Raw genomic sequence first — 15064 nt, 5'->3', positions numbered from 1 at the left:
ATTTTATTTTATTTGAGGTGAAGATTTCAGATAAGACGACAAGCTGTAGCTTGATGCAGGTGTTCAAAAGCAGCTTGGCCTAATATGTATTTTCAAGTTCCTTCCTCTGTAGAAAATAGCAATGATGAGTCAATAATAGCCACATGGACAACAAATTACAGGGACTTGCTAACACTTAACAGAAGCTCCAAAGCTAGTCCAAAACAGTGCTCTAGAGCCATCACAGTGACATGACTAACAATTTAAAGGCAAACCATAAACAGAAGAATAGCTACTGAAGAAGCAGCAGCTGTGTATCTTTGTCTTGCTCCTCCCTCTGCATCCATCCGGTCTTTGTTCATCAAGTTGTCGCCTGATAAAGACATGAAACAAACAAAGCGACACCCCACCCCTTGCCCAAACTCTTCAGACACAGAAACTTTCTTTGTGTTATATTTGAGTATTTGTCAGGACTCGTCTCACCTACAAGCTGTTGTATGTATTCTGTTTAAAAACCATTGAAAGCACCTCCTGTCGCTTCCTTAGAGGCAAACAAAATGAATCACACTTCTTCTTTGTTAGTATTTGTTTACCTGACATCGGTGAAATTCCTTACCTTTTAATGGTATGTTACTGCTTTTCTTTGCACTTTACTGCCACTTATAAATCAGTTAACTATTATAACCCTGTTAAATTATGTCATATGAGCCATGCTGTAAATAAGAAGAAGAAAGAAAAACTGCCCTGGATAATTTTAAGATGTTTGACATTTGTTTGGGGATCAAACTGGATTGTGCGGCCCAAAGAGTGTTCACAGAAGTTGAACTTGTGTAGGCATAAATATCGGAATCTTAACTCCTTTTTTATTACTTGAACAGCTTTTCCTACTGATAAAGACCATCCCTATGGTTACTCGTACTACACCAATGAAATTAAGTAACAGACAAACAAACCACCATAGGGAACTACTATAGTAATTTATGCCTTGATTTAGTTTTAGTTTAGTTTAGTTTGCTTGTTTTTACAGTGACTGAATAAAGAAAACATTTCTCTTTTATTGTGACAGGATATAGTGGGCAATCAGAATGGTTCCCTTTATTTTACACATTTATTTATTACAAGTTAAGCCTAAAGAGACAGTTTTCTTGTATTTACAAGAGCAGCATGTCTTTAATATGTAGAAAACTTGAGACACACAGTGAAACTGCATTTCCTTTTCTTATATTAAGAGATCTCAGTGATTAAATGTGTTGTTAAACTTCGTTACACTGAGAGAAAGGGAAGCTTCACTGATCCAGCCGACTTAAAATCAGGGTGAGCAGCATGTGGCCCACAATGTCAAATGAGTTTTACATCCTTGATCTAAAAGAGTACTTTATTCACTGAGGATATACAAATAAGATGATACTATATATGCTGTAAATTCCGTGTAAGTTATTCTTGTACAAGAAAATGAAAAACAGACAAGTTGTGGGTTTTTGACATATTATCTATCGAACAGTTTTGCTTTTTTCCTCTAACAACCTTAAAGCACAAATACACAACTAACCAGTGTTACCAACACAGCACACATTTGATGTCACTCTAGCTGTTTATTCATGTTTCTGGTGTTTGTGCTACGCTAAGTTAACCTGCTGCTGGCCTATTTAGTTTAATCTATTTTATAGTTTTGGTGGAAAGTTCAAAGTCTCATTTATACAACATAATGTTATTTTACAAACTATGCTTACTGTAACAGCAAAGAAATAACTAGAATAAAGCAGCTTTTGGGTGGTTCTACCTTGCAACTATATGCTTACTAGAGTGAGGATTTTTTTTTCTTTCCGGTGATTCATTATCAAAATACATAATAAAAAGAGAAAATGTGGAAATATTCTGATGAATAGCTCTGCTTTAGATTTAAGTGAAACGTACGAGTGTGCTGATTAAGGAATCATTTGTCTTTTGCAGGCGATGAACTGACTAAGACTGAGGATGAAGATGAGCAAGGCTGGTGTAGAGGTCGTTTGGACAACGGCAGAGAGGGACTGTACCCAGCCAATTATGTCGAGCCAATCTAGTCACATTACTGGACAAGGATATGCCATTGGAGGCAGCTTGAACTGTCCCGTCCAATTGCACCGCACATAGCCAGAGACTTAAGAGCAACACATCCCTTGCCCAACAGATGCGCCAAGCAGTTTTGCCTAAATAAAACTTAGTAACCTAAAAGACAATATATCAGTATAATATATTTTATCCAGCATTTGGGGTGGGCGAACTTACACATTTAAAAACAGGAGCAGCAGTTATTCCAGTATATACACACTCAACTATAACATCAAGACAGTGCAGGAACACATTGCTTGTCTGTGTAGCTGTATTTAACAATATAATGCAGCTTATTTAAACTGCAGTGAGTTCACTTGTGAAAATGGGAAGATAATATAATCAGTTGTACCCATTTGACAAAGATGAGCTTCTCTAACCTGCATTGTGTATATACAGTGTGATGCCATTTTGTGTAGCATTTTTAATGCTGTGTACGGTCAGCCATCATTCTCACATCAGGAATGCTGTGTAGTTTTAAAAGTACCACTGACAGTATCCTCTTTTTGGTTTTTTGTTTGTTTGTTTTTTCTTTGTGATTTGGTCCAACCTCTTTTCCAGTGTGTGCAGTGCTACGTGTGTTAACTGTTTCTGAACTTGCATAGCAGCATGTGCTATGCAACGACGTGCATTCCCTGAATCCTGCAGCCTTGTTTAGGCTCCAACCTGATGCAACACTTCAACTACAAATGCAGAGATTACTTCTTAGCATCACAAGCTTCTGGACATGCACATGCTTCTAATTTCACAAGAGAAAGCTTGTTGATGAACTGATTTTATGTTGGTTTGTTTTGCTTTCAACATCTGTTTTTCTTAGCGTCACAAATCCTTTGAGAAAACCATCTTCATGCAAATCATGGAAAGGATTTACAGTTTTTCACAGAAGCTCTCATCCTTGGTTCAGTAATTCCTTACTATATCCCGCTACTGATAACGAGAAAGACCTGCGATGCATTCCCTCAGAGTGAAGGCGGATCAAGTCATCATGAGGTTTCCACTGCAGTTTGAGAGGAGGGTTTTGAACAGTGCATATGCTGGGGACGTTTCTTCCAGAGTGAAGGGCCAGTGGAGGCATCTCAGTGTGTTACTGTGCTACAGACTGTTGTCTGAAGATTGAAGCCTCTCCAACAGGACATGAATGTACTAGTGTTTGGGCTTGAAAGAGGGCGTGTCGTATAAGCATTGTTCTCCACTGTCATTTAAAGCCTTGCCTAGCAAAAAGCACTAGTTATGTGGCCCGTTTTAATGCTGAGCCAAAGAACGACCCAATACCATCAACTATCTGTTTTCACTCCGTGCAATAATTTACCATATCAGTGTGAAGCAGCTTCACTGAAGATCAACTTATACTTGCTTCACAGTCCATCAAAATTCAGTTGTCAAAAAAAAAAACATGTTACAAAATACTGGGGATACATATGACAAGTACTGCACTGCATGCAGGATGACTTACAGGGTGCATTACATGGTTATTTTTGAAATCTCGCACCATTTAAATTAAAATCATAGCAGGAATTGCATTTATCAAAAGTGGATTAGTGAGTTATCTTGCTACCAGTTGCACCTAAATCTGATTAGATTGGAGATTTATAACTTAGTTTAAATGTCGCCAGACTAACAGCAGTCAGATGTGTTTAGCTTTGTGTCTGGAACAGGATTTGACAGGTTTTGGGTCTCACACATGAGGAGAAACACATCACCAGCTCACAAGTTGTGTCTTAGAGTAAAGCTGTCCAGCATAGCAAAAAGGACTCCTGTCATAAAAATGTCATACATCCTCGATGCACATGCGCACACACTTCCACACACGTGCAAACACACATGCATTAAGCAGGATATACATACACAATACACACAGGTTCAAATGCATAATCCACATTATCAGGTTAATATTCTGAGGGAAAACATCTCCATCACCCAGTGTGTATGAGTTGTGTAAATGTAACAAAAAAACCACAAAAAAAGTGATTGACTATTAAGACAAAATGTAGTGTTATACATGTAAATGTGTTTCATTAAATAACAGCAATGGAAAACATATTAAGTAATAGGTACCATATTGTATGAATTTTATTGCAATGGAATTGTCAGTGTATCATAAAAGCGTGACGTTACCCCACGCTGTCAGATTTGTATATGATGATGTAATTTAAAGATTATATTCTATTGTAACTGTACAACTGTGTTGAGTTGAAAATGAGACCTAACCATGTTGAGGCAGTATAAAGGTGTACATGTAAAATGCTTTTTTATGTTGATCTCTTCCTTATGCACACAGGGGACAGCAGCTCATGTTGTGGAAACCCTTTATTAGCGGTCTAGAAGATGTATGTTCATAGTTAGTGATGTACTTTTATCTCCTAACTGGTGTAGTGCCTGTTCATCTTGATGTAACAAGTTCATTTAAATATGCATAAAGATGATTATGATCACAGATAATGACGATAGTGATGAAAAACCCAAATCAAATTTGTTGTGATGGTGTCAATATTGCGATATTGGTTTGAAAGGGAAACAAGTTTGTTGACAAAAAAGTAGCCTCTGTGTGTTTTTTTTGTCTATAGACAGCATGATTTGGAGTTATTTGTTATTAAACCATTAATTTAATTTAGTGGCACTTTATAATAATGTCACGCTATAAGGAATTAGCAAGTTCTTAATTCGTCATTTATCATTACTCCGCTTTATTATGCTATCTATAAATACAGATATGTTCATCCATCTGTTACTGTTACATCATTTACAGCTACCACTGCTACGACATCACTGGTAGTAATAATCAGAATCATCGTCGTAGTCATAATATTATATCTGTCTTTATAAATGGCATACTAAGGAGGAGTAATGCTATATGATGATGAATGAAGCACTTGCTAATACCTTACTAATGCTTAATAGTGCAACATTATTATAACGTGCTACCAATTTATTTATTTTTATTGTAGAGCATAGGCATAAACCATGCCATATCACTGACACATAAAAAGTGCTATTTATCAAGACTGGTTTAATAATAAAACATTTCCCAACTTTGAATTAAATACACCTGGATGGGAATATTAGAAAATGCAATTCTAAAACTAGAGGGGCACTTGAAGAGCCAAGGCCAAAGAAAGAGCCACAGACTGGTTCTTTTTTAGCCCACTAGGCACTTTTTACATCGAACCTTGGAAAAACAGAAAGCATCTACCTTCAAAGATCACTAAGTTCCACTTTTAATAAACGGAACTACTTATTTAGTTCATCTTTTCTAAAGGTCTTAAATTAAAGAATGATACATTATAAAGGAGATTAGTGTTATGTTTTAAAGACAAATGACTTCATTGCTGCATTCATCACCTTAATGAGGAACTTCCCAGAATGGAAGTTAGCAGAACATTAGAGAGATCACCGGATCTACCTGAGACAGGTGTGCCATGCCCTGGTTATGCTATACATGAAAAGGAGACCTGATACTGCTACACTGCAAGCTGAGCAGTAATGCCGCTCCGGGATCTGACTGTCCAACACTCAGGTGGATCTTTTGTGGATGTGTTATGCTGATTTTCAAGCACATCTTTTTAATTCTTGGACTCCCAACAAGCATTTTAAACTTTTCTCCTTTTCTTCTCATTGGCCCTTCATAAATAAACTCACTGCAGCAACTTCAATTCTTTGTAGCGACTATTTTAACTTTAAAAATGCCAGATGTGTCTGATAAATACATTTCAGCTTTCCGAGCAATTCAGAGAATTTCTAAATGTCATCAGTAGTATCATCCAACCTATGTCACATGTGTTCACGAAACACCAAGACTTTAAAGAAAATTAACAGCCATTATTTAAAGGTTTAATTTTCTTTCTTGGAATCTGCTAGTGAGTCGCTTCATAAAACCATGAAAAGCATGACCACACAGGCTTTCATTTTCACTGATAATTTAATCATACAAACATTCATCAAACATACCAGAAATAAGCTTTCATCTGTTTGCTTCTCACTCACCTAAATGTGCTGCTGTTTGAGTCTAATGCCAACTGATTCATTCTGCAATTCATTTTGGCCAGTGGAAACTTTGCAATATTACATTAAATTGACAATAACTACCTCTGATAGCAAGATAAACATTAATCTCTCTCTTTATTAACAGGAAATGCACATTGTTCTAAGCAACATTTAGATCTCATGGATCCTCAAGTGTCAGCTGAACGGTGTTCTCACGTCAACTCATCAGGTTACAGGCCTCAACATAAAAGGGTATGACAGGGATCTAACACACAGCATAAAAAAAACACACCTTCTTACCAAGGAGAAAAGGTACACTGAGGCGTTGCCATTGGGGTTCATTACTCAGTGCATAGATTAGCAATTAAGTAAATGCTGAATAACATTACTTAAAAAAAAGAAGATATGAATCAGTTATTTGCTTGGTGATAAAGAAAAATAATCAAGCGTGTGATTAAATGAGAAATATCAATGAGACCGTTTGTAGTCTTTTAAATGGAACTTCTCAAACATAAATTTAACGAGATGAAATCCAACAATAACATGAATAAAACTGACAGTTGAATGAAAATATCCCATTAAGAATCTTTGGGTAAATTTATATGTTTCCAAAAGAATTTTCCCCTTCTACATTCATCATTTACATTCAACTTAATATGTTAAAAACATTTCCAAGACAGCTTTAAGTTGAATTTGAAGCAGTAAACAAACAACCAAACGGATTCATAATGAGAAATTATGTCTTTACTTCTGTTTATATGACTTGAATTACGCATCTTATACTTTGCAGGAATCTAGTTTTTTTAAACTTTTTATGAATTAATGTATGAATTAATGACCCAACTATGAAGTCAGAAACATTTACCAATAATACAAAATAAATTTATGTCAGAAAAGATTTGTAATTAATGTATGAGACTTCTGTTTCTCTGATCTTAGCTTCAATTTGGCCGATTTCCTCTTGTTTAAATAAGCTGCACTGTTTCTAAACTTCCAGCTAACGGCTTACAAAATACTGGTCATACTGTATGTGGCATGAAAAACACAGTTTAGACTTATCTAACCTTCAAATAAGCTTTTGGAAAATATTGTTTCTTTAAAAATGCATAAATTATGTTTCAGGAATTTAGTAGTCTAGACAACAAAGAGTCCACAAACCCAATCAACATACCAATAAATCAGAGTAGAAACCGGAGAATCAGTTGGCAAAGTGAATGGCTTTTCCTCCAAATTCTCTTTTTTCATGTTGCACAATCCACACACAAATACACAAACATTCACACACTCCTGTCATCTGTTTAATGGGTACTCTGACTGCTAAAAAAATTATTATTTTTTTTGAAAAATAAAAGAAAAAAGTTATCACTCAGAAGACTCATAGCACTCATTTTTAACTTAGCATTCACACGTGCATACAGTGGGTGCAGGATGTTGGTTGAGCTGCATGTCAGGAGCGTTGGCCTCCGGATATTCAGTCTAACTGGACTTTGCATAAAGTGTTTTTGAATCTCCACACTCTCCACTCTACTGACGAACCTCTTCTTTCTTTTGTTGGTGTGACAGACTCCAGAGGTATGATTTTAGTGCTGCTTCACTCCTTCACAAGTCCCATGATTTAAGAGTGCCCAAATGGATAGGGCTCCTGTATACCCTGCAACAAAGAGAAAGGATTTAAAAAAAAGAAAAAAAAGTAGTCGTAGTAGACCAACAACAGACAGAAAACATAGCTTCACAGTTTACAGTCGCTGCAACTAATTCAGTGATTGCTAGCAACTTCCAGCACCCACTCAGCAAGGGCATCACCAACTAATCTCTACGCCTGTGTGACTAGGGGCGTAGGGTATTTCCTGTTTAGCAACTGCAAACATTAAAAGTAGATTTTAAAAGGTGCTGACACGAGCAGAAAAAGTCCAATCTATTGAACTTGCTAAACAGCAGCTTTACAGACTTTCGGTGTCTAAAGTCTATATTTTTCAGTATAGTTACATTAGTCTGTGCCATACCAACAACAGCATGGAGCTGTCCTGGCCAACACTGCAAAATTACAGCTGGTAAACTTTGCATTTAGTTCTAATATGTGCTCTGAGCACACCACCACTCGGGATAATCTATTAAAGGCAAATGTTGACTTTTTAATTTTGTCCACAGAAGATTCAGCGCGACTTCAACCCTCATTAACGTGCACAGACAATGTTGTTGCTCTGTGATATGTCTCACCTGGTTGCAAGAGACTACTGATAGATTGCTTTGTAGACTGTTTGCTAATATATCCACAGAGTTTTGTGAAAGTCCATTCTGGTCTTGCTGCAGCTGGTTTGGGCTTCCCTCCCAATGTTCCTCTGCAACTCTATGGTTGCTGTCATCGCGAAGGCTGTTGTTGTTGCTGTTAGGGCACTTGTTTTTCTCTGGTGAGGCAAAGGGGTTATAATCTCCTTCCAGGTTACGATGAGGCTGGGTGTTGAACTCAGCTTGAAAAGAGGAAAGCTGCTGTGTGACCCCAAGGAGTCCTCCAACCTCCACACTCAGGATCACCCAAATTACATCTGTAAATAGACAATGGTGTGCTTAAACATAATCATAGAGTTGATAACATGTAACTAAACCTGTGTCTATATGCAGGAGATTACCCAATACCCATAAATCAAACTGTTACAAAATATTTACTGTATAATAATTAGGCTGGACTACACTTTACACCTTGTATCCTCAAAGATTTAATGTGATTCTGATCTGCAGCCCTCTTCTTACTCCTTAAGTCAGCATGAAATTATTTTAGGTGGGAAATAATTGTGATGAACAGGTGGATGAAATATTAAAGCCCAGTGTTTAAATTCAACATCCCTCTCCAGTTTAATTTGTAAGTAGAGAAGTCTTTAGAGACATCCTGATAGGACATAAATCAATTAATTTAATGATAAATAATTAATAATTTTACTGCAGCATATCCATACAAAATGATCTAGCACTTCATCTTCATTAATGAAGATGAAGTGCTAATAATTCCCTGTTACTACGGCACGGCACATTGTACGATGTAGCAAAATTAATGGGTTAGCAATGTATGGTGATCCTGATGTCCGAGCTGTTAGCATCCCAACAGTGGGTCTCTCTTTACCTGCCTAGATCACCATGGTAACTAATGGTAAATGGATAGTCTAGTTTTGTCTGGAGTAGGTTATATACAGCGTTTCCACCAGCAAAAGATCTGAGATAACAAAGAAAGCTGATAACCACTGTCGAAACACCATTATCTCTGACTATGGTTTTAGGTTTTGTAAAGTCAACACAAAGTAAGCCTGGACGACATGTATAATTCAGCGTCAGCAGCTTACGTAAGCCATGAATCACATACAAACAAAATGTGACTAATTTAATTAACTGTCTAATGACAGGGTTGTTGTGTGCCGTGTAAAGCCCCTTGAGGCAAAACTGTAATGTGATATCAAGGTATATAAATAAGATTTACTTGATTTGAACATTTTTCTTCTGTGTATACATAACAAAGCCCAAAAACCCCAAACAAAGACACTCTACAAATAGCTTGACTTATCTGTCTAAAAGTCCAAGACCAAATAAGATTCCAACAAAGCTCTGAAGAATAACCATCTGCGTAGCAGTGCTTCAACCACAGTGCTTCCACAATAGAATTTAAACCTTGAACAGTAAGTTAGCATGACAAAAAGATGACGTTACTTCATTAGAGTCACTTTTTCTTTTTATTCAAGAAATTCCATTTATTGAAGATAACTTACTTGCACCTTAGGTAAGTTATCCCCCAGCTGTAGGTCTATTAATGTCTTCCTACCCAATATTTCTAGTTTTCTCTCTTTTTTGTACCAGCTGATAGGGCTGTGCAATATGACCAAAATCTCATATCCCGATATAAGACATCTATCGTCCGGATAACGATATAAATCACAAAAATGTAACATTTTCTGTAAATTCTGTGAATCTCGGGCAGCTCGATTTGCGTGAAGTGTTTCCAGCTGGGCGTCATGTACCTGGAGTCGAGTGTTTAAACCGATGCATGAAACTATACGTTTTTTGACATAAGTTGTAACGGCCGCCGTTTTCTTCGTGAGTATTTATTACACAGCGTGCTGCGGGGAAAAGCCTGTTCTAACGTTTGAGTCTAAGGTTTATTTTTTAGCACCTGACGGCTCGTTTTTGCTTCTCATCTGTAAATATTCTGCATACTCTTTCACGTGATTCAGTTTATTTTGAAAAGTCTCAACAGGATCTTGAACTTTATTGTGAAAGGTTTATGTGGAAAATAAACAAGGCGATGGTTTTACCATCTTGTTGCTAACGACAACGCATAAAAACAGGCGCTTGTCCATCCATAGTGTGGTTATGAGAAAGAGAGAACTTTAAGAAATTAATATAGCCACTACAGTGACGATCAAAATGATGAAAAAAAATATTGCCGTAAACAGTTTATTTTGCAACACCACGAAACAAACGATAGCGTAAAATGAAACGATAGATGTTTTTATATCGTCATCCGATATATATCGTTATATCGAACAGCCCTAGCAGCTGATATATTACTTATGGCTCCAACCCCTTGTTTAGCTCTGAAGGAAATCCCCCTAATCCTATGCCATCAGAATCAACCAGGAAACACATTTTGACTGTCTTATAGCAAAAACATTTAGAAAAAACAAAACAAAAAAGAAGTTAATAAATAAATAAATGGAGTTACTTATCATAAAAATTGAGTTACTTATCATCACGATAAGTAACTCCATTTAACATTTTTTAAGTAAAGTTGTAGTTCTCACCTCCATAGAAAAGTCCGGTAGCTGTGCACATTCTCCACTGGCCCTGGTACATACCCGGAGATACAGGACTATGCATCTGCACACTGACATCAGTCATTTCCTGCGGGTCTAGAGAACGCACCATCACCATGTTTATGTGGCCGAACTGATCTCCTCCAACATACTTCAGAGAAACTCCTGGAGGCCATGACTCTGCACCTGGAAGACAAACAGACAATTTTGCTTGTTACGAACTGTATTTATGTACGATAGAGTGATTACTAACCAATGATCAGCTTCTATTTTAGATCAGTATTGAATGGCAGGCTGCTCAACCAACTACCTCATTCTTTTGTAATATTTTTATATAATGTGCCTTGGTTGGCAAGAGGCAGAGCTGCAGCATTTAAATAAACAAGTGATTTGCTGTTGCATGAAAAGTTACATTTTTTTTCCTAACATTTTTGACACAAGAAAAGCGAATCAAAAGAGCCACAGTTCAGTTATGTAACACGTAATGCCACCTTATTTAAATAAAATGAGATTCATTGAAAACACAATAGGGCCTTTGCACAGGATGCCACGTGCAATGTACTTGCAGTTGGATTCAGTATGCTGTTTGTTGGGAGCGCTGAAGGACAGAGCAAAATAGGCTCTTTTCAAAACTTCCTGTGCAATATCTGCATCTCTTTTCCTATGTACCTCCACAGGTTTAATACAGCTGTAAAGCTATTAGAAGGATGATATAAGAAATGTAAACTGGCCTTACACACAGGTCAGCCTACAAGAAGAAACAATTTCAGGCAGTCATTACAGTGTTGTTGCCCAAGTTCATATCTGTTAAAATATGACCACAGTGTCTTTAAGCACTCCCAAGCTGAGTGCTGCGGTTTGTCCAGTGACAAACTGTTTTGCCAATGAAATCAATGGGTTTGAGAGCACAGCGGTGCATGCATTTTGCAGTCACTTATAATGACACTTTAGTATATCTGCGGTCAACAGACTTCAGTCTATGGCTGTCACTGTGTTTATGTGCATGTCTGAGTGATGCTGATGAAAACACAGTTATACTCCACTTGACAACAACTCTCTAGCCAACTAGAGGTAAAATAATAGCTCCCAACAAGTGCTACTCATCTAAAGCCAAAACTGGACAGACCAACATTAGTCTCCACTGCAGACAACCCACCCCATCAAAGCAGTCAACCTTTGGGAAATACTGTTACTATTTTATTTTCCAACACAAGTGTTATTCTTATTCTAGCTGACTTACCGGTGTTCTGTATCCTCCAGGTCTTTGTGAAAGGTGTGTCAGGTGGAACGGATTCACCCTCACCAATCGTCACATCCTTTACAAAGGACATGCAGGGTGCACTGATGTTGGGACTTTCGAAGTCATAATAGGCTCCAATGGCTGCCTGTAAATTCCTAAGAATGAAAAACCAGAAATTAGAGTAAATCTAAATATTCACTTATAATACAGTTGAGGAAGTAACGCCTCAGTTTTTACAGCTGGTTGATAAATGATTCTACAGGCTATAGCCGTTCCACACATGTGAAGGTTAAATTCAGCCATTTGGGGGTTTGTTTGTTTTTTGCTTTTTTCCCATGCTTCATTTAAAGTTAGTAATTGTACACTGACAAAAATCATCCCCATCATTAGGCATCACAAGGAGACAGATCACGCTTCTGTATGACACATTAAGGATGGGTTCTTCCCGTGACACCAGGTCATCCATAAACCAGCAGTTTTTATTTTTAGAAACCCCGTTGCAGAGCAGCGAGATCACGTGATACTACAACAGCCCCACTCCCAGTGAACGCACTGCTGGAACAGTTGATCTTCCACAGACCCGCATTAGCTGGCTCAGCGCCGCATATGCGCAGAGAAATCTATTTTTGGGATGACTTCAAAATGGCCTTTCCCCTCAGCAGCACATTCATTTTCGCTTCCGTACACTGCAATGGCACCGCGAATTGTTTCACTGTTAAAACATGCCACCGGAAGTCACATTTTTCCTAAAAAACACAAGACTTGTCAAGTACCCTCCGTACGTGAAAAAACTGAAATACATTCTGTCCGGCTAAGATTGATCTGGTTTGCGCAACCAGATCTCTGAGCTTCAGTGATCTTTGAGCTCCGTCTCTGCAACTTCAATGTAGATGGGTTACGTAATAAAGTATATACACAATGTACTGTAGTTGTATCGACAATAAAGGTAACGGGTATCTTAAAGGGTACTCATGTAACTCACTGAATAACAAGTTAAAAGACTGTAAAATAAATCCTAACTATCCGTTTAGTTCAGTTTAAGTTAGCTAGCTATCCTGTACGTCCTAGCTTTTCAGAATAAAAGTGGTGACTAACAACAGGCTAACACACGTAAACATGTTTTTTGTCAAATACAGCATCCACTTCGGTGCTATGTTGTGCCTAAACGAAAAAGTATTTGTTTCAACGGAATTTTCCACCGGTATGCAAATCTTGCGACCCTTCACTGTGTCTGTTACAGGCAATCAAAAGTCGGAGTCACACTGACTCAGCTAGTTACGCTTCTTCAACGTCGTTAGCCGTCACTGAGCCGACGCTTCTATGGCCAACGTAAACGCTTTTGTTCTGCGAGGACAAAACTTTCAGTGATATTTTCTGTTGTTTGTTTGTTTTTCAGGCAGACTATCTTTGTACAAAAAATGCTGCTACACAGAAAGCTAGCTGGTACACATTATATATTATCTAACATTAACCAAACAGCAGGCCATACGAGTCCCCGAGCTCACCAGTTGGTCATGTCCAGAAAGAAGGCGCATCCTGCGGGGTTTAGCTGAAACCCAAGAAGTCTCTGAAATTCTGATATGAGGATATCTTTGTCTGTTGTACCCATGCAGCTGAATTTCTGCATGAGCTCCTGGTCCAGGTCCATGCCCTCCATTTCGGGATTCGCCCGGATAAACACGGGGGGTTGGCTCCTAATTTAGTCCGAGGCCTCGACTTATCATAACAAACTCGGTAACAGGGTCCAGTGCGCATGTCACCTGATTGCATCCCGAACCTCCGTGACTGAAAAATGTGAACGCTAATTAAACATCTTCTATGCGTATACGACAGTAATTAACTGGGAGACTAATTAAAATACCAATAATAATAATTCACAAATAAAATGTAAATTATTCACTAATAATAATGATAAGAAGAAGAAGAAGAAGAAGAAAAGAACAACATAAGGAATATCACATATAACAATTTATCGTTTATTTATTATCCCAGAAAATGTCATAGTTTTAAGCAAAACGATATTCTTGGTGATACTTGATGTACTAGCAGTGGGACTATGCAGTTGTTTAAACTGTAAAATAAACACCTGTAGACAAAAACAAAAAAACCCAAACCCCCCCCCCCCGCAAGCAAACAGCACACTGTAGATCGTATTTTGTACATGGACCCCTAAACAAAGAAACAATGTCAATATTGGAATACAACCAACTCCAATTTCCATGTATAATAGTCTTTTACAAATATAACACAATTTTAAATGAGTGTTTCCCAAAGTTCTACTGGGGCTACTGTTGAACGCAAGGGGATGGATACATATCTGATGGTGCCATGGGTGGTGCCATACAGCTGTTTTAGAAGACAAGAGGACAAAGAAATGACTAAATTAAATTTCACAGTGAAATGAGGAAGTTGGGGACCAGTCCTCACATTACCTAACACCCAATGTGCCTTGTATTACTTTGCCTTATTTGTGCATATCACTAAGCTGTCAGGAAAAACATTATGACATTTCCCAGTAGAAAAGCACTGTTTTCACAGTGGTCTTGTTGAAAGGAAAGAGAGCCATTGTTTAAGTACAAGATAAAAATCCAATATCCACTGTAATAGTTGCATGAGGTCATATCCCTCAGTATTAATATTCTGCCTAGTTGATGTTTTGTTTTAAAATATATATGCAGTTACTATAATGCCATATTTTTAAATGATTTCTTTAAACTTCAAAGTCTGTGTTTAAAGGTTTTAAATGTATATGAATACATATAAAATGTAAGCTTGTGTGTTAACAAGTAACACATAACGTCAAAGCAATACCAGTCGCTCACTGTGATATTTATTTCTAGTTTAATTCAATATTTTGTGGGATCGTTCAGCCTCAGTTCAAAGCCACTTGTCTTCCCACTTCCCTTGAATATCCAGCAGAGGGCAGCATTGTGTCATTGGCGCAGGTTGCGATTTCTCGTTAAAGTTGTTTTTAGTGCGC

The 15064-nt window shown here is 37.6% G+C and overlaps 2 protein-coding genes across 4 annotated transcripts in view; one reads left to right on the top strand and one right to left on the bottom strand.

The window, feature by feature from the left end:
• Positions 1-4309, top strand: part of LOC102795192 (protein kinase C and casein kinase substrate in neurons protein 1-like) — a 38966-nt gene extending 34657 nt beyond the window's left edge. For all 3 annotated transcript variants that reach the window (XM_006794251.3, XM_006794253.3, XM_006794252.3), the window contains exon 10: positions 1930-4309. In XM_006794251.3, the coding sequence (XP_006794314.1) occupies positions 1930-2039 (110 nt within the window). In that variant the 3' untranslated portion in view covers positions 2040-4309. The remainder of the gene's footprint in view (positions 1-1929) is intronic.
• A 1655-nt stretch (positions 4310-5964) lies between these two features.
• LOC102795863 (protein ILRUN-like) lies at positions 5965-13840 on the bottom strand. The gene is made up of 5 exons (XM_006794254.3): positions 13590-13840; positions 12085-12239; positions 10833-11030; positions 8266-8591; positions 5965-7699 (listed from the first exon to the last, which is right to left on the bottom strand). Exons 1-5 carry the CDS (start codon positions 13739-13741, stop codon positions 7664-7666), a joined length of 867 nt encoding a protein of 288 aa, XP_006794317.1. The 5' UTR covers positions 13742-13840; the 3' UTR covers positions 5965-7663.
• Between the last annotated feature and the right edge of the window lie 1224 nt (positions 13841-15064).

The sequence above is a fragment of the Neolamprologus brichardi genome, chromosome 20 (assembly GCF_056152115.1).
Source record: "Neolamprologus brichardi isolate AB-2024 chromosome 20, ASM5615211v1, whole genome shotgun sequence".
NCBI classification, from domain to species: domain Eukaryota; kingdom Metazoa; phylum Chordata; class Actinopteri; order Cichliformes; family Cichlidae; genus Neolamprologus; species Neolamprologus brichardi.
The sequence above is the reverse complement of the archived record's forward strand: the minus strand, read 5'-3'. Positions and strand labels throughout refer to the sequence as shown.